Source organism: Ursus arctos, unplaced genomic scaffold (genome assembly GCF_023065955.2).
Source record: "Ursus arctos isolate Adak ecotype North America unplaced genomic scaffold, UrsArc2.0 scaffold_7, whole genome shotgun sequence".
NCBI lineage: Eukaryota > Metazoa > Chordata > Mammalia > Carnivora > Ursidae > Ursus > Ursus arctos.
This window is the reverse complement of record NW_026623089.1, coordinates 51,123,214-51,141,487: the sequence shown is the minus strand read 5'-3', so window position 1 is coordinate 51,141,487 and position 18,274 is coordinate 51,123,214. Positions and strand designations below refer to the sequence as shown.

Here is an 18,274-nt window from a genome sequence, read left to right as displayed (position 1 = left end):
TCTCATATTTTGATTCGCTCCCATCCTCTGCCCTTGCCCATGGCAATCACCCTCTAATTCAGCCAGCTACCACCATAAACGAGTGTCCTATTTATCGTGTTCTTTCCTGGATGTTCCTGGCCTAGCACAGCCCGGAAACTTCAGGGTCGGGAGCCCACAAAAGAGCGGTCTAGGTCAGCGCACGAGCCCCAAAGACTCTCCTCCTAACCTGCACACAGGTCTTAAACGACCGGTGGAGGATCCCAGCACCAGGCCTACTGAGCCAAGAGACCAGGCAGGCCTCCCAGCTTCCCTCAGGTTGCGCGCCTAGAAACTCGTCGAGCTCGTAGGGGTCACGCAAGGTCACGCACGGAGACGCAGAGCCTGCCGGGAGCTCGGTGCGCAATGGCGACGCCCAGCCTGCGGGGTCGCCTACCGCGGCTGGGAAATCCGCGGAAGCCTATACTGAAGCCCAACAAGCCCCTCATCCTAGCTAACCGTGTTGGGGAACGACGCCGGGAGAGGGGCGGTGAGCAGTCGGAGCCAGGGAGGCTCTAGAGCGGAAGCCGGAGGGATGCACGGGGCGACTGGGTGGGAGGGCCAGAAGGTAAGGGTTTCCTTGTGACTGAGGGTGCTCCCGTTTTGCTCCTCCAGAGGCGACTTGTGTCACAGAGATGTCGGTGATGATGGCGTGTTGGAAGCAGAATGAATTCCGCGACGAAGCGTGCAGAAAAGAGATCCAGGATTTCTTCGATTGTGCTTCGAGGGCTGAGGTGACAGAAGGCTCATAGGGTGCCCTTTTGGGAGGAGAATGGGGCAGGGATACAAGTAATTGTTCTGCTTTCCTCTTGTTAGGTGTTAGAAAGTAATTCTCATTCTAAAAAGGCGAGGAAAGTTGTGGAAGCGATTTCACTCATGCTAAAGTGGAAAAACTTATGTTTTGAAGGCATTGTGATCTTGAGTGATTTGTTTCACTGCTCTAAGCTTTAGCTATACCAGATGTAAAAGGAGGTTAACATTAATACCCACCTTACAGAATGCTGTGAATGTTAAATGAAGGAATGAATGGGAAAACCACTTTGTAAAATTTAAAGTGCTGCTCAAATAGACATTATTGTCTGAAATAGAGCTAAAGACAGTGAAGGGTAGGTTGTCTGGATTTTAGCCTAAAATTAATTGCTAGCTGGCATGGTAGCTTCAGGTCATACAGTCATCTGTAAGTTCCAAGTCACTTTTGAAAGGGGATTGAGTAGATGACACACATATTTCCAGGCTGGTTAACATATATTAATGTGCTTTGTGGCATTGTGAGAACTATTGGCCTAGGTCAGGATAAACTGTAGAGCTGTCATTTTTGTTTTTGTTCTGTCTTTTCAGGAAGCCCGAAAGGTGAGATCAATCCAGGACATGGGAGAATCTGGGAATTTACCCCCCAAGAAACTGAATAAGTTGTTACAGAGATTTCCTAACAAATCTCATGTCAGTTGAAAATGGAGAAGCATTTTCTATGACTGGACTGTAGCTACTGAGAACTATGCAGAGGTGTTTTAGAGACGTTTGCATTGCCATGCTCTATTTGAAAGGTGAAAGGCAAGACACCTGTTTCACCCTTTGGAATCATTGTCAGGGTGGAAGTTATGCTTTATCTTGAAATAAAATCCTCTGAAGAAAACTTGGCCTTTGTTATAGATTAGGTTCTCCCTCCATACTTGAATGCTTTATCTTCCCCGAGACTGGAAGTTCTTTGCTCCCTGATTTGCCCCAGGAGCAGGACAAATTTATTCTTGTTCTGCACTTGAAGTCCTTACACCATTTAGTACCCTTGCCTTTGGATGCAGTAAGGGAGTTGAAGTCTGTCTATGTGCAGAGGTGTTTCTTTTTTTTGTTTGTTTGTTTAAGATTTTATTTTTATTTATGTGACAGAGAGACAGCCAGCGAGAGAGGGAACACAGCAGGGGAGTGGGAGAGGAAGAAGCAGGCTTCCAGCAGAGGAGCCCGATGTGGGACTCGAGCCCGGAACGCTGGGATCACGCCCTGAGCTGAAGGCAGACACTTAATGACTGTGCTACCCAGGCGCCCCAGAGGTTTTTTTTTTTTTGCCATCATCTCTAAGTATTTAGGGACTGCCTATTTTGTGCATAGCCCCTGCAAGATGCTCCCAGAATAATCAGAAGTTTACAAATTGGTGACCAAAGTTACTGCAGTTGTATTTTATTTAGCCAACACAATTAAAAATTTCTTTTTAAATTAGATGACCACCTTCAGAAATAGGGAAAATGTCATTAAAAATCCACCTTGGAGCTTTCTATTAAAAAAAAAAAAAAGGATCTGGCAACACAAATTTCTCATTCCTGCATGGCAATAATCAAGTAGAGCTGATTATCATTTGTCTCTATTCTCCAGGTGCCTGGCATTGGCCTCTCCCAAATGGTGAAACAAACGTATTTGCAATTATCTTCTTTGTGTATTACCTGTTCACTTCTTTCATTAAGTTATCTATACGTAGCTGCTGAAGGCATTAACTTCTGTGACCACTTGATATTAGAAACAATTGTATAGCATTTTATGTATACTCTGCCCTTTCAGGCATAACTAACTTAACCGTTCCTATATATGTTAGAGCATTAAATAGACAAAGGGGTCAGTGGGGTTTCTAAATCTCCAGTGGGATAATTATTCAGATAAAGAAGGGGACTTGCCTCCCTGACCCCTACAGCTACCTGTTCCTGTAGTCCTTATACCCCATGGGTATAGCACTGGGCAGTTGCCTGGTTCTGAGAGCTGAGGCTTTTAGCTGTAGGAAGAAGCTCGGTGCTTAGGCATTTTGGACTGGACTTAGGAGTCCTTAACCTAGGGTCAATAGATTCCCAGTAAGAGGTCAGTGGGCATGAATGGGAAACAAATTTTTATCTTTAGCCACAATTGAAATTTAGCATTTCAGTTAGGACTGAGGGAACCAAACCACAGTATCAGCAATACCTATGTGAAATCATATTTTCATATAGTAGGTTACAGATACCTCAATATCATACGCATCACTAGCTTCAAAATTATGGTAGTTATTACACTTGCTGATGGATTTTACTTAATGTGTAAATAAAGAAGTATTACTATGTTACAAATTTGTTTTATTATTTTTAAAATTGTATTTCGACATAATTGGTTTCCTTTGTAATTTTTATATTTTATTTTGTGCATTTACAAACAATCTGAGAAGGGTGTCTATAGAGACTTCACCAGGCTTCCAAAGAGTCCGTATGCACAAAAAAAGACCCAAAACATCTGAACTCAAAGGACCCACTGTCAAAACAGTACAACCATTTCCTGAAATCAAGTGCATTCTTTTCGCGGTGCTTCCCCGATGACACCCTGTGACAAGTCTGATGGAATGCAGGCTTCTGGACTACAACTCCCAGAAGGTGATGCGGCCCCAGGGCCTATCCGGAGTTAAAACAATAACTCCACCCAATAGTTCCGGTATTATCGCTTGACAGCCTACGATTCCCGGCATTCATGGCGGCTGTTTATTCCTTGGGGACATTATGGATGCCGGGTTATTGCTGGGATCTGTAGTCATTTCATATACCTCTGGGGGTTGGCTTCCTCTTACAGTATCTGAGGGTGGATTCGAGAAAAAAAAGGCAGGAAATGCAGCAATTAAACAAACAGGTCCTCTACATCTGCCCGTACCGGCTTCGGTTCCCAAGCGCGTGAGGGCGGAAGTGGTGGTGGCCGGCGCGGCCGGAAGTTCAGATCAGCTGATGGGGGAGGCGGCGCCGCAGCCGCCGAGAGGCCCCGGCTGCCGAGCGCTTCGTCCGGGCCCTGAGTCTCGGATAGTGGCCACGATCCCTGTTCGCACCTCGCAGTTGGGCGAGGCCCGGTTCCATACCCCTTCCAGGCTTGAGATCCTCGTCCGGCACGGCCGCCCTGAGCGCCCCGGCTACCCCCAGCCCCGGCTCGCCCCTCAGGCCCCGGGCCTCCCCTCAGCCCCCGGCCGGCGGCCCAGGCCCCGGATCCGCGGGGGGGGACCCGGCCCCGGGGGGTGCAGGCCCCATGGAGCTGATGTTCGCGGAATGGGAGGACGGAGAGCGCTTTTCATTCGAAGATTCGGACCGCTTTGAGGAGGATTCGCTCTGTTCCTTCATCTCCGAGGCCGAGAGCCTCTGCCAGAACTGGCGGGGATGGCGCAAACAGTCCGCGGGGCCCAATTCCCCCACTGGCGGCGGTGGCGGAGGTGGCAGTGGCGGTACCAGAATGCGAGGTGAGGGTGAGCGGAGGGGGAAGGGAGCGGGCTGGCTCTGCTCAGGCCTTGCTGAGCAGCTGTCCCTGCTCGGGAGCTGTCCCGGACCGCGAGCTGTCCCAAGCTCAGAACGGACTTCTGGACTCGCTTTTCCAGTCTTCCTGGGGTTGGCTTCTCCGCGCCCCCGTGTGTGTGTGTGTGTGTGTGTGTGTGTGAGAGAGAGAGAGAGGGCTGGGAAATCCTGGGTTGGATAGGGTTAGCGACAGAAGGTAGATCTTTTGTGGTTCATTTGCCTTAGAGATGGGGTAGGAGAAAAAACTCGTCGGACTTGGGAATACTCACCGAGTTCAGCCCGTGGCGAGCCAGAAAATAGAAGAGAAGGTGGGTAAGAGGTGGATTGTGAAGAAGGGACCACTTGAGGGTTGTCAACCCCTTTGCAGAGTGCATTGGGAGCTTCCTGTTAAGGGTGATGACAGTCTCTGATCCTGGCTACACGAAGAAGGGATTCCATCCAGAGGAAAGTGGAGGTGAACTGGCCTGTGAGAGGAGATTCCATAGTTACATAGATTCTCATCAGAGCCTTGGTTCTCGGCCATATTGAACATCTGTCAGGAGTTGAGGCTGGGACCACTGGATTAGAGCCTTAGATTTCTATCATCTGGGGCCCCCGGGGAAAAGTGTAGGTAATTGTCTCTAGAGTCTCCTTATGAAACACTCTTCCTGCTTTTTGCTGTAAGCTTCTTTCATCTGTGGGTCTTTCAGTGAATTAACTGATTAGTGCTGTGAAGAATTTTCCTTTTATTAAAGGTGAGTGAGGGGAGACTGACGATAAGTGAAGCCTTACAGGCTCAAGACTCACCACATCCTTTCCCTGCCTTCCTTATGGCACAGTTTTTGTCCTGGGCCTCAGTGCAAGCTGACATTTTTCAGCAGTCCGGGTTATGATTCTACTCCGGCCATTCCAAGAGTCCTGTTTTCCAAACTGCCGTACCGAGATTCTTAGCACCCCTTTGGGGCAGAGAGAAATGTACACATGTCATTTGTTAGGAGTGGTAGTGTTCAACTTCAGTTGGAGAGGTGGCATATGTTCTGTGTACACACAGCCACACGCCCACAGAGATCATAGGCAGTTTCACTGTGGATCTTCTCTGGTCTCTTTGCTTCTTCCACATTTGCATGTGTGAGTAGCCTTGGTGCTTAGAGCTCCTTCACTTTGAGGGAAGTAACCGAAGTTATGTTGGTGAAAATTCTCAGCACATCAATATCTTCCTGAATAGGTTAAGATCTAGGAAAGCATGTCATTCCCCAAGCCCCCTGCCAGCCTGGGCTCCCCTCAGTTGCTCACTTGTAAAATAAGGAGATTAACTTTTTAAAAAAAGGTTTCTTTCAGCTCCGTGATTTTCTGATCTGCCTTCTAATCCGACTAGCGATTTGGGGAGATATGTATACAGTCTATTGTGTTTCACCACTTTTTGATTAAAACAGTGTAGGAAACCTTGAGTGGCAGTTCCATCCTACTCCAGGTGATAGCAGGAGCAGTCGCTAGGTTCCCCTGGGATAACCCATCTTCCTCCCCACTCCCCTTCCCAGGCTTCCATTGTAGGAAGCCAAGGTTCAGGTGTGCCAAAGGACATGTAGCCTCTCTTGTAGTGGAGCTCCCTCTCTTAACTCCTCTGGGCTCTGGCCCATCTTCACTTCTTAGGTAGAGGTCTGTAGTCATCTAGAAAAAAAAAAAAGGGTAGTAAAAAAGCAATTAGAGAAGACAATGTTAGAGGAGAGACGTTAACAACGTCGTAATATGAGTCTAAAGTGCTAGGTATAAGGGAAATTGGATGCCAAGCCATGTGAGAGGGGTTACTTGCTAGGATGCTGGAACACACCTGTTTGGCCAGGAGTTTCTGGGATATTCCTGGTATCTTCTGTTCTAGACTTTAGGTATCAGACTGTGGGCTGCTGTTGACTAGCTCCCCTCCCCCCGATGGGAGTCTTAAGGGTTAATGTAGCCTAACAGGAGGGGCCCTTGGTTTTTCATCCAGCTCTCCCCTTCCTTTCATAGTGAAGTGGGGCCCAAGAAGTTAGGCACTGGCATTAGTGCCAAGTAATCATGGCCCTTTTCATTTCCCCTTCTCTTTACCCTCACCCAAACATTTGTTTCCAAGATGGACTGGTGATCCCATTGGTGGAGCTATCAGCAAAGCAGGTGGCATTTCATATCCCATTTGAAGTGGTGGAGAAAGTTTATCCCCCAGTGCCTGAGCAGCTACAGCTCCGAATTGCTTTTTGGAGCTTCCCTGAGAATGAAGAGGATATCCGGTGAGGCTAAAGGACTGATGGTGGGGAGTGGGTCCTGATATTCCACACTGTGTATTGGGCTTCCTACAGAACAGAGGAGATACTGTATTTGGGGCTGTGGTAAGAAGAAGACAAGGGGAGGAGAGTGCCTGGGATTTTCCCCAAGAGGGAGTGACACTGGGGAGTGCCCAGGGCATTGTGGTCTCTGACAGGGTCTCTAGAAGGTTATTTGCTGAGTTGTGTCTGTCCTCCTCTTCACTACCAGGCTGTATTCGTGCCTAGCCAATGGCAGCGCGGATGAGTTCCAGCGAGGGGATCAGCTGTTCCGCATGAGGGCTGTGAAGGACCCGCTGCAGATAGGTAAGGGTGCCCTCGGGCCCTGTGGCACCCCTGCTTCTCCCAACCCCCGTGTTAGGAATGAAGCTAGAGCGGGTTGTCAGAATAACTGCAGGGTCAAGGTTGAGGGCAGAGAATGATGTCTTGATGGCTCTCCCTGACCATACCCATGTTTCTCCCCAGGGTTCCACCTGAGTGCTACAGTGGTGCCACCTCAGATGGTACCCCCCAAAGGGGCCTACAACGTGGCTGTGATGTTTGACCGTTGCCGGGTCACTTCCTGCAGCTGCACCTGTGGGGCTGGGGCCAAATGGTGCACTCACGTCGTGGCCCTCTGTCTCTTCCGCATCCACAACGTGAGGCCCTCCCAATTTATCCTGGCCCTATCCTACGCTCCGTCCCCCCCTTCTCCGCTGCATGCCTGGCCACAACGTGAGCCCCCTCGCCTCCCTTAATGTGCCTGTCTTTTCCCAGCGCCAGCGTCAGCAAGCCTTTTCTCAGCTTGTTCGGTTTCTCTCTGTGTCCCCTTCAGGCTTCTGCAGTCTGCCTGCGTGCCCCAGTCTCAGAGTCCCTGTCTCGGCTGCAGAGGGACCAGCTGCAGAAGTTTGCTCAGTACCTCATCAGTGAGCTCCCTCAGCAGGTGAGGGAGGTTGGCACACCCTCCTCCGACTCCAGGCTCTGGGACCGCATAGAAGTCTTCACGTTAGACCTGTGCCTCCTTGGGTCACCTATGCCTTTGTCCCTTTCCCCCTCAGATTCTCCCCACAGCCCAGCGTCTTCTGGATGAACTCCTCTCTTCGCAGTCGACAGCCATCAATACAGTGTGTGGAGCCCCCGGTGAGTGTGGAGAGAAGGACGGCAGTAGGAGGGAGGAAGGCTGGTAGTGCAGAGCACCGCTCACGCGAAGCTTGCTGTTGTCAGCGAATCCAGGTCCCTGTCTCTAGGTAACTGACTGCCTGTCACCCCCAGACCCCACAGCAGGGCCCTCCGCCTCTGACCAGAGTACCTGGTATTTGGATGAATCAACACTCACCGACAATATCAAGAAGACACTGCACAAGTTCTGTGGCCCCTCGCCTGTGGTCTTCAGGTAAGCTGGATCTCTTTACACCTGTGTCTGTGGCGGAAGGGAGCATCCTTCAGGATAACAGATCCTTTGTTCTTTTTTTTTTTTTTTTTTAAGATTTTATTTATTTATTCGACAGAGATAGAGACAGCCAGTGAGAGAGGGAACACAAGCAGGGGGAGTGGGAGAGGAAGAAGCAGGCTCATAGCGGAAGAGCCTGATGTGGGGCTCGATCCCATAACGCCAGGATCACGCCCTGAGCCGAAGGCAGGCGCTTAACCGCTGTGCCACCCAGGCGCCCCCAGATCCTTTGTTCTGTTAATACCCAGGCTTCAAGAATTTTTGTCCTGGACGTCCTTTCCCCCCTACACTCTGTATTTTGGGTCAGGACCCTTTTTGTGTCGAAGCCCTAGTGCATTTTCACTTGTTGAGGCAGCCCCATCTCAGGGTCAGCATTTGCCACTGTGCTCCCTTCACAGTGATGTGAACTCCATGTACCTGTCTTCCACGGAGCCGCCAGCCGCTGCTGAATGGGCATGTCTGCTGCGCCCTCTAAGGGGCCGCGAGCCGGAGGGTGTCTGGAACCTGCTTAGCATTGTGCGGGAGATGTTCAAACGGAGGGACAGCAATGCTGCCCCCTTGTTGGAAATCCTCACTGACCAGTGCCTCACCTATGAACAGGTAGCCCTCCAGAGCTGGCTAGCCCCACTGTGGTTCATTTTCTCCCTCCCTTAACCTCATTTCCCTTTTGCTGACAGGGACGCTGAGGACGCCGCTCTGTCTTTCTCTTTGTTGCCAGATAACAGGTTGGTGGTACAGCGTGCGCACCTCAGCCTCACACAGCAGTGCCAGTGGGCACACGGGCCGTAGCAACGGGCAGTCAGAGGTGGCAGCCCATGCCTGTGCCAGCATGTGTGATGAGATGGTCACACTGTGGAGGCTCGCTGTTTTGGACCCTGCACTCAGCCCCCAGCGGTGAGTCTCTCCCTGGGCTCGCCACAGCGCAGACACTGGGCCAGCCCCGGACGGACCAGGCCCTCCGCTCCTGTCCACACAGAAACATACTGTTCTTCTAGTCGGAGGGAAGTGGCAGGTGCCGAGCATTAGGGGACCAGTGATTTGGGAGTCCTTTTTCTGAGAGGCTTTCTTCTTCCCTCCCCTAAATAGCTCCCACTTTCCCAAATACCTGAGTTATTGGAGTGATGTGTATGGGCTGGTGCAAGAAGTGCTTCCCTGGGTCCTTCCCTGTTCCTCCCTTCTGGGGTTTATGCCTGCGCTCCTTCCATCCCTTCTTGGGGCAGAGTGTAGCCCCCCTGCAGCCTCCCCAACTTTGTCCCCACAGCCGCCGGGAACTGTGTGCACAGCTACGCCAGTGGCAGCTGAAGGTGATTGAGAATGTGAAGCGGGGACAGCACAAAAAGACCCTGGAGCGGCTCTTCCCTGGCTTCCGGCCAGCAGTGGAGGCCTGCTACTTCAACTGGGAAGAGGCCTACCCGCTTCCCGGTGTCACCTACAGTGGCACTGACCGGAAGTTGGCACTCTGCTGGGCCCGAGCCCTGCCCCCTCGGCCAGGTGCCTCTCGATCTGGGGGCCTGGAGGAATCCCGGGAGCGGCCCCGACCTCTTCCTTCTGAGCCAGCTGTGCGGCCCAAGGAGCCTGGGGCCAAGCGCAAGGGATTGGGTGAGGGGGTCCCCTCGTCACAGCGGGGGCCCCGCCGCCTCTCTGCTGAGGGGGGAGATAAGGCTCTGCATAAGATGGGTCCAGGTGGGGGCAAAGCCAAGGCACTGGGTGGGGCTGGCAGTGGGGGCAAGGGCTCAGCAGGCGGTGGGAGCAAGCGACGGCTGAGCAGTGAAGACAGCTCCCTGGAGCCAGATCTGGCCGAGATGAGCCTGGATGACAGCAGCCTGGCCCTGGGCGCAGAGGCCAGCACCTTCGGTGGATTCCCTGAGAGCCCGCCACCCTGCCCTCCTCCTGGTGGCTCCCGAGGTCCTTCCACCTTCCTTCCTGAACCCCCAGATACTTATGAAGAAGATGGTGGTGTGTACTTCTCAGAAGGGCCTGAGCCTCCCACAGCCTCTGCTGGCCCCCGCGGCCTATTGCCTGGGGAGGTCTGTACCCGGGATGACCTCCCCTCCACAGATGAGAGTGGCAATGGGCTCCCCAAAACCAAAGAGGCAGCCACCGCAGTCGGAGAGGAGGATGATGACTACCAGGCATATTATCTGAATGCCCAGGATGGGGCTGGGGGTGAGGAAGAGAAGGCCGAGGGCGGGGCCGGGGAGGAGCACGACCTGTTTGCCGGGCTGAAGCCACTGGAACAGGAGAGCCGCATGGAGGTGAGGAGAAGGGTGCTTCTTAGCCACAGCTGGGAGCGGGGCCAGCTGGCTCTAACTGGGGGGTGTCGGGACTGTGGCATGGCTGTGAGAATCCAGTAGTGGGCTCCTAATTGGCCTCCCTGCCTGCAGTCCGTTCTCTTCTCTTCACGGCTTCCATATTGATTTTCCTGAACTGTCTGAGGGTGTCGCTCTGATACTTTAAAGTCTTCAGTATTTTTCATTGCCCTGAGTTTAAAAATGAAGGTCCTTGGCATGACCTGTGAGGCTCCACTTGGTCTGAACTTTGCGTGCTTCTCCAGTCTCATCTAGCTATTCTGTCCTTTATACTGGTCAGCTGAACCATTCCTCTAGCTTGCCATGCTTTCTCTTGCATCCTTACATTTGCACAGATTGGCCTTTCTGCCTAGAATGTTCTTCCCTCACCTTACCCGGTCAGCTCCTGTTCCTTCTTCAGGTCTCAGATATCTTAGAGATCACTTCCTTGAGGAAGTTTCCTTGAGATTGCTCCTCTGCCCCAGGCCCCAGTGAGGTATCTTACCCACCTGTTCCCCTCTTGACCTTTCCCAGTGGGAGCTGGCTTCACGCTGGTTTGTGTGTTTGTTTCTCTGATCAGACTGTGAGTTCTCAGACTGAGTCTACCCAGGACCAGTATAGGGCCTAGCATGTTGCAGGGACTCATGGGATGTTTGCTGTGTGAACGAGTGTGGCGTCCTGCCCCTGGAAGTTAGGGCTTCAACCTGTGTGCTGCCTGTGTCCTCTGCAGGTACTGTTTGCCTGTGCTGAGGCCCTGCATGCGCACGGCTATAGCAGTGAGGCCTCCCGCCTCACCGTGGAGCTTGCCCAGGACCTGCTAGCCAACCCACCCGACCTCAAGGTAGAGCCGCCCCCTGCCAAGGTGAGAGACCCCCACCTACCTCCTTCCCCACTTAGCCCTAACCCTCTTCTATGCCCCACCCCAAGTGAGAGCCTCCTCCTCACACCACCAAGATGAGTCAGATTCATCGGCCTGCCTCCTTGCACTTCCCTCTTTAGGGCAAGAAGAACAAGGTATCCACGAGCCGTCAGACCTGGGTGGCTACCAACACCCTGACCAAGGCAGCCTTCCTGTTGACAGTGCTGAGTGAGCGTCCGGAGCACCACAACCTGGCCTTCCGAGTTGGCATGTTTGCCTTGGAGCTTCAGCGGCCCCCAGCTTCTACCAAGGCCTTGGAGGTCAGAGGTTCTTTGTATCTGAGCCTTTTACTGCCATCTTCTCTGAGTCTTGCAGCTTGATCGCCACTGAAGGCTGAGAGGTCTGAGCTCCTTCCTTACTGTTAGGTGAAGCTGGCATACCAGGAGTCTGAGGTGGCTGCCCTGCTCAAGAAGATTCCTCTGGGTCCGAGTGAGATGAGTACCATGCGGTGCCGGGCAGAGGAGCTTCGGGAGGGGACGCTCTGTGACTATCGGCCTGTTTTGCCTCTCATGCTGGCCAGTTTCATCTTTGACGTTCTCTGTGCTCCAGGTATGGTGCATGACTCTACAGCAAGTTAGGAATCTTGGGTGGGAGTGGTTTTCTCTAAGGAGAAACCAAGAGCCCCAAGGCTTTGAATTGCCTTTAGGACCCATCGGGCAGCTTCATGAGAGGTCTGGAATGATAAGCGTCTTGGGTTCCCTACATTTCATTCTTTCCCATGATGCTTCTGTCTGGCTGACTTACTCCAACTTTTATCTAGTGGTTTCTCCCACGGGTTCCCGGCCTCCGAGTCGTAACTGGAACAACGAGATGCCTGGGGATGAGGAGCTGGGATTTGAAGCAGCAGTTGCTGCCTTAGGTGAGTCTAGAGTATCTTGAGCACATCTGTGAGCTAAGCCTGGCCCAGGCCATGAAGGGCGTGAGACATGGCCCTGTTTTGAAGGGGTTCTAGGGTAGTGGGACAGCCAGAATGACATGTATGAGCCAAGTAGTGCCTATGAGACAGTGAAGAATCCAGGAACAAAATGGGCGCTATGGCAATTGGGTGTTATAAGGGCAGCAAAACAAAAATCTAGGAAAAGGACTTAGGGAGGGTATAGAATATGGAATGTAGGTTAAAAGATCAGTTAAGTTTTTGATAGCGGGATGAAACACCATGAATAAAGACACGGGCAATCAAGTCTTCGTGAGAGTGAGGAGTCCAGCTTCCTTGAAATGATGGGTATGCTGTGAAGAGTGGGCCAGGTTATGACGGTCTTAAAAAGCAGATCGGAGCTAAGGCTGGATGTAATAAGTGATGGGGACCTTCCACAGGGGATGTGGGTTGGACCAGGAGAACTCCTTATCTCATGCTGGTGGCTCAGCAGCCCTGGCCTGTTCACCTTTGCTGTCTTAGGAGTTAATGGCCATTCTCAGTCCCTATGAGACCCTTCTTCTTACAGGTATGAAGACAACTGTGAGTGAGGCAGAGCATCCCCTCCTATGTGAAGGCACACGTCGGGAGAAGGGTGACCTGGCACTGGCACTAATGATCACTTACAAGGATGACCAAGCCAAGCTCAAAAAGGTAGGGACTGAGGTACTAGGATTTTGACAGGCAGAGAGCAAATTTTACCACCTTTCTTAGGAATTCCAGTACAATGAGGAAAAGGCTATACTGCTCATAGGAGATGAATGGAGAATCTTAGGGACACTTCATAAAGAATAAGACCAAATTGCAGGGGGACTGGGTGGCTCAGTCAGTTGAGCGTTCAACTCTTGATTTCAGCTCAGGTCATGATCTCAGTCATGAGAGTGAACTCCCTGTCGGGCTCTGCAATAGGTGTGGAGTCTGCTTGAGACTCTCTCTCCTCCCTCTGCCCCTCCCTGCGGCGATTGTATGCACACTCACTCTAAAGTTAAAAACAAACAAAACTTAAAAAAAAAAAAAAAAACCCACTAAAAAAAAAAAAGCGTAAGACCAGTGGTTCTCATAGGAGTGCTTGGGCAGGGGGTGGAAGAAGAAAAGCAGAGGGCATAAAGTCAGTTATACGTTTATTTCAATATTTATTGAATGTCAGTATACTCAGTCCTGTGATTAAGTGTTAGGATATCAAAGGTATGTAAGCCAGCCCCTATCTTGGGTGGGGGGAGTGTTCTCCTGGGGAAGTCTCCTGAAGTAGTATTAAACGGTTTCGAAGAGAGAGGAAGGTAATAGAAATAGAAGTCAGGAGATAAAGGGCATCTTGTCACTGCTTCTGTTCTCCAGATCTTAGACAAACTCTTGGACCGAGAGAGCCAGACGCATAAGCCCCAGACACTGAGTTCGTTCTACTCATCCAGCCGCCCAGCCACAGCCAGCCAGAGGTCTCCTTCAAAGCATGGGGGCCCATCTGCCCCAGGGGCCCTGCAACCACTGACCTCGGGCTCTGCAGGGCCTGCTCAGCCAGGGAGTGTGGCAGGGGCTGGGCCAGGCCCCACTGAGGGCTTCACAGAGAAGAATGTGCCTGGTGAGGTGGGGGCACTGGGCAGGGGGGATGAATGGTATGGAACCATGTTGGGGTCCCCTTTCCTGAGCTCATCCCAATGTCCTATTTTCCCTACCTAGAAAGTTCCCCACATTCTCCCTGTGAGGGTCTCCCATCTGAGGCAGCTTTAACCCCAAGGCCAGAAGGGAAGGTTCCCAGCCGCCTGGCACTTGGCAGTCGTGGAGGCTACAATGGACGGGGCTGGGGCTCCCCAGGGCGGCCTAAGAAGAAACACACAGGTATGCATGTATGCAGCTGTGGGATGACATGGAGGGAACGATATTCCTGAAGTCTGAACTCTGGAACTTCTGGCTTCTGAGACTGACTTGTCTTGGGTTAGGCATGGCCAGCATTGACAGCAGTGCCCCTGAAACCACATCGGATAGCTCCCCCACCTTAAGCCGGAGGCCACTTCGAGGGGGCTGGGCCCCCACCTCCTGGGGCCGAGGACAGGACAGTGACAGCATTAGCAGCTCTTCCTCGGACTCCCTGGGCTCCTCGTCCTCCAGTGGAAGTCGCCGGGCCAGTGCCAGTGGAGGGGCCCGGGCGAAGACAGTTGAAGTTGGCAGGTCAGTGGAAGAAATACACCTCTCCTCTCATCTGGCCCACCCTCAGAGCCGCATCCCTAGTGTAATCTAGCTGTTGTTCCCCCAGTGACCCTACTTACCCTGGTCTTTCCCAACCTACCTGGATGCCCATTTCAGAGAAACCCCTATCCCCGTCTCTACCCCATTGCCCCTTCAGGTACAAGGGCCGCCGTCCCGAGAGTCATGCCCCCCATGTACCCAATCAGCCATCAGAGGCAGCTGCACACTTCTACTTCGAGTTAGCGAAGACGGTGCTGATCAAGGCAGGGGGCAACAGCAGCACTTCCATTTTCACACATCCATCTTCCTCAGGGGGCCACCAGGGTCCTCACCGCAACCTGCACCTTTGCGCCTTCGAGATTGGGCTTTATGCCCTTGGCCTGCACAACTTTGTTTCTCCCAACTGGCTCTCACGTACTTATTCTTCCCACGTTTCCTGGATTACAGGTAAACCCCAAGTGTCTTGACTTGGGTATGGGAGGGGGGTTAATTGATAAGAGCTAAGAGTCTTATCCCTGTGGAATTACCGATCTGATAGAAGACCCCATTCCTGCTCCCCAATGGTGCCCATACTAACCCCATTCTGATTTTTGCTCCTTTCCCTGAAGGTCAGGCAATGGAGATCGGCAGTGCAGCTCTGACTATACTGGTAGAATGCTGGGATGGACACTTGACACCCCCTGAGGTTGCATCCCTGGCTGACAGGGCATCACGGGCACGAGACTCCAATATGGTGAGGGCAGCAGCGGAGCTAGCCCTAAGCTGCCTGCCTCATGCCCATGCGTTGAACCCCAATGAGATCCAGCGGGCCCTGGTGCAGTGCAAGGAGCAGGTATTTCTACAGGCAATCTGGGGACCTGCTTTGAGGCATCTGGGCAGGGGCATTGGGCATGGGGAAGACTAGCAGCCCCGCTCTTAATTCCCATATCCTGAAGTTCACGAATTATTTAGTTTGTCCTGATATGGTGACACCTGACATATTCACTTTCACATCCATTACTTCTTTTACCTTCTAATTCTGAGATTAGGATTATTCTACTTTATAGATAAGGAAATGGAGGCCTATACTTCAGGGGTCAAAGTGATCACCAGGCTGAAATACTTAGGTTAGGGCAGGCCTTGGGGAGATAGTGGAATTGGATGGGAGGAAGCGGCTTAGTTTGGAACTGGGACTATAACCTGGGTCTTCTGGTCAGCAGGTGTCTGTTCAGTGTCTGTATGAAGCATTCATTGCTCTGACACGGACTCTGAGCACTGGCCATGACCTGTGATGCCTCCCTGGGAAGCAGCCAACTCAGAGGGAGATGTTGGAATGTCATTTAAAACTATGCCTGAGTAAAGCCCCTCTCCCTTAACCAAACTCTCTGCCCCTCCCTTCCAGGATAACCTGATGCTGGAGAAGGCCTGCATGGCAGTGGAAGAGGCGGCTAAGGGTGGGGGTGTATACCCCGAAGTGTTGTTTGAGGTTGCTCACCAGTGGTTCTGGCTATATGAGCAAACAGCAGGTGGCTCATCCACAGCCCGTGAAGGGGCTACAAGCTGTAGTGCCAGTGGGATCAGGGCAGCTGGGGAGGCTGGGCGGGGGCTGTCTGAGGGCAGGGGGGGCCCAGGGACTGAGCCGGTTACAGTGGCGGCAGCAGCAGCAGTGACAGCAGCAGCCACAGTGGTGCCAGTCATCTCAGTGGGGTCCAGTTTATATCCAGGTCCAGGACTGGGGCATGGTCATTCCCCTGGCCTGCACCCCTACACTGCTCTACAGCCCCACCTGCCCTGCAGCCCTCAATACCTCACCCACCCAGCTCACCCTGCCCACCCAATGCCTCATATGCCCCGGCCTGCCGTCTTCCCTGTGCCCAGCTCTGCATACCCACAGGTGAGACCAGTGTTCTGCTGGGGGGGTTGGACATGTGGAAGAACATTGGGAGTTCATGTGGGGTTGGAGTGGGGTACTCTAGGAGAATAGGGCTGTCCTGGTGAGGTGGTGGAGGTCTGGGGGACCCAGGCCAACTAGGATAAGAAATGTGGGGACACCCAGTTGTGGGCTGAAGGGGGAGAGCTATATCTTAATATAATTTCCTTCTCTTCTTCCTGTCTTTAGGGTGTGCATCCTGCCTTCTTGGGGGCTCAGTACCCCTACTCAGTGACTCCCCCCTCACTTGCTGCCACTGCTGTGTCTTTCCCCGTCCCTTCCATGGCACCCATCACAGTACATCCCTACCACACAGAGCCAGGGCTCCCACTGCCCACCAGTGTGGCCTGTGAGTTGTGGGGACAGGGCACAGGTGAATGGAGGGGAGGTACACTGGGCAGGGGAGATGGGGGAGGAACCCTCTGTCCCTCTTTGGTCAGTGAGTTGCTCATATGGCTTTCATCCCACCCTCAGTGAGCAGCGTCCATCCAGCATCCACATTTCCAGCCATCCAGGGTGCCTCGTTGCCTGCCCTGACTACACAGCCTAGCCCTCTGGTGAGCGGGGGGTTTCCACCACCCGAGGAGGAGACACACAGTCAGCCTGTCAACCCACACAGCCTACATCACCTGCACGCTGCCTACCGTGTTGGTGAGAGGAGGTCCCTTTTTGTGCCCCCACCTGCAGTTGTGCCACTGGCTCTTCGGTGACACCTCCCTCCCCATAGCTCTTAATTTGTTTACTGTGGGGTCAGGTGTACCAGATTGGGGTAGAGGAAGAAAAGGATGTACCCCCACCATGTACCCACCCTTCTCTCCCAGGAATGCTGGCACTGGAGATGCTGGGTCGTCGAGCACACAATGATCACCCCAACAACTTCTCCCGCTCCCCCCCCTACACTGATGATGTGAAATGGTTGCTGGGGCTGGCAGCAAAGCTGGGTAACACCTCCCCTCCCCAGGACCATTGTCCGCCCCCCACCCGCTTCCCCCACCTTCCTATCCCAGACCTCCTTCCTAGCTCTTGCTCAGAGTTGAGGCCTTGGTCGGGTATGTGTGCGTGCGCGGGGGGTGGTGGGTTACCTCAGCTCCTGGGGTGGAGGGAGGCTCTCTGCCAGGCCAGAGCTGAGAGAGAAAAGTTGGGTCCCTAGGGCAGAGGTGGCCACCCCCGTCTCATGCCCCTCCCCCTGCCCCCCAGGAGTGAACTACGTGCACCAGTTCTGTGTGGGGGCAGCCAAGGGGGTGCTGAGCCCGTTTGTGCTGCAGGAGATCGTCATGGAGACGCTGCAGCGGCTGAGCCCTGCTCATGCCCACAACCACCTGCGTGCCCCGGCCTTCCACCAACTGGTGCAGCGCTGCCAGCAGGCATACATGCAGGTGACAACCTAGGAAGGATGGAGTAGGGTGGAGCTCCTCCTGGGCAGGCATGGAACAGACTACCCCACATGCTAGGGAGGACGGGCCTGATTCTGTGCTTAGTGGCTCATCCTCTTCCAGTACATCCACCACCGCTTGATCCACCTGACCCCTGCCGACTACGACGACTTTGTGAATGCGATCCGCAGTGCCCGCAGCGCCTTCTGCCTGACACCCATGGGCATGATGCAGTTCAACGACATCCTGCAGAACCTCAAGCGCAGCAAACAGACCAAGGAGCTGTGGCAGCGGGTCTCACTCGAGATGACCACCTTCTCCCCATGAGTCTGGCCCCTCTAGGGTCCTATACAGGGACACAGGCCTGTGGCTATGGGGGCCCCTCACACAGAGGGAGTGAATCTTGGCTGGACAGATCATCCCCACTCAGTTCTCTGGTAGCCCAGACTGGCAGCTGCTCTTGGGCTGTAGCTTGGGGCCAAGATGTCTCAGACCCTAGAAGCCTAGGGTTGGGGGAGACAGCCCTGTCTGGGAGGGGGCATTGGGTGGCCTCTGGTATTTATTTGGCATTTATAAATATATAAACTCCTTTTTTACTCTAGTCTGCCTGGGCCTTCACCTTCTTTCCCACCATATGCAAATGAGCTTTGAATCGGGGTGGGGGAAAAGACTGATACTTGCTTTAGCCTAAGTTTCT

The 18,274-nt window shown here is 53.0% G+C and overlaps 2 protein-coding genes across 7 annotated transcripts; both read left to right on the top strand.

Annotated features, from left to right (window-relative positions):
• The first annotated feature begins 352 nt into the window (after positions 1–352).
• Positions 353–3,101, top strand: CHCHD1 (coiled-coil-helix-coiled-coil-helix domain containing 1). The gene is made up of 3 exons (XM_026504489.4): positions 353–508; positions 634–752; positions 1,357–3,101. The coding sequence occupies exons 1-3, from the start codon at positions 385–387 to the stop codon at positions 1,465–1,467; spliced, it is 354 nt and encodes a 117-aa protein (XP_026360274.1). The 5' UTR covers positions 353–384; the 3' UTR covers positions 1,468–3,101.
• A 610-nt stretch (positions 3,102–3,711) lies between these two features.
• On the top strand, positions 3,712–18,178 carry ZSWIM8 (zinc finger SWIM-type containing 8). Of its 6 annotated transcripts, none has more exons than XM_057308497.1 (26): positions 3,712–4,240; positions 6,379–6,532; positions 6,777–6,871; positions 7,031–7,203; positions 7,380–7,487; positions 7,603–7,684; positions 7,817–7,937; positions 8,393–8,594; positions 8,713–8,888; positions 9,256–10,249; positions 11,013–11,123; positions 11,282–11,461; positions 11,567–11,750; positions 11,962–12,060; positions 12,644–12,768; positions 13,450–13,690; positions 13,789–13,947; positions 14,049–14,277; positions 14,453–14,742; positions 14,904–15,127; positions 15,677–16,168; positions 16,394–16,577; positions 16,679–16,855; positions 17,026–17,145; positions 17,470–17,580; positions 17,701–18,178. In XM_057308497.1, exons 1-26 carry the CDS (start codon positions 4,033–4,035, stop codon positions 18,159–18,161), a joined length of 5,700 nt encoding a protein of 1,899 aa, XP_057164480.1. In that variant the 5' UTR covers positions 3,712–4,032; the 3' UTR covers positions 18,162–18,178. The 6 variants fall into 6 exon arrangements, with proteins under 6 accessions (XP_057164480.1, XP_048075018.1, XP_057164481.1 ...); XM_048219061.2 differs by having other exon boundaries at positions 3,713–4,240; positions 11,013–11,144; XM_057308498.1 differs by having other exon boundaries at positions 3,714–4,240; positions 16,394–16,553; positions 17,402–17,580.
• Positions 18,179–18,274: the final 96 nt, after the last annotated feature.

What these genes read in the sequence shown, in the direction of transcription:
- CHCHD1 (XM_026504489.4), top strand. Translation starts at nt 385, where the DNA reads ATGGCGACGCCCAGCCTGCGGGGTCGCCTACCGCGGCTGGGAAATCCG. An exon ending in ACGACGCCGGGAGAGGGGCG is followed by an intron (nt 509 to 633) that starts GTGAGCAGTCGG and finishes TTGCTCCTCCAG; the next exon opens with AGGCGACTTGTGTCACAGAG. An exon ending in ATTGTGCTTCGAGGGCTGAG is followed by an intron (nt 753 to 1,356) that starts GTGACAGAAGGC and finishes CTGTCTTTTCAG; the next exon opens with GAAGCCCGAAAGGTGAGATC.
- ZSWIM8 (XM_048219061.2), top strand. Translation starts at nt 4,033, where the DNA reads ATGGAGCTGATGTTCGCGGAATGGGAGGACGGAGAGCGCTTTTCATTC. An exon ending in TGACGTTCTCTGTGCTCCAG is followed by an intron (nt 11,751 to 11,961) that starts GTATGGTGCATG and finishes ACTTTTATCTAG; the next exon opens with TGGTTTCTCCCACGGGTTCC. An exon ending in CCAGCTCTGCATACCCACAG is followed by an intron (nt 16,169 to 16,393) that starts GTGAGACCAGTG and finishes TCCTGTCTTTAG; the next exon opens with GGTGTGCATCCTGCCTTCTT.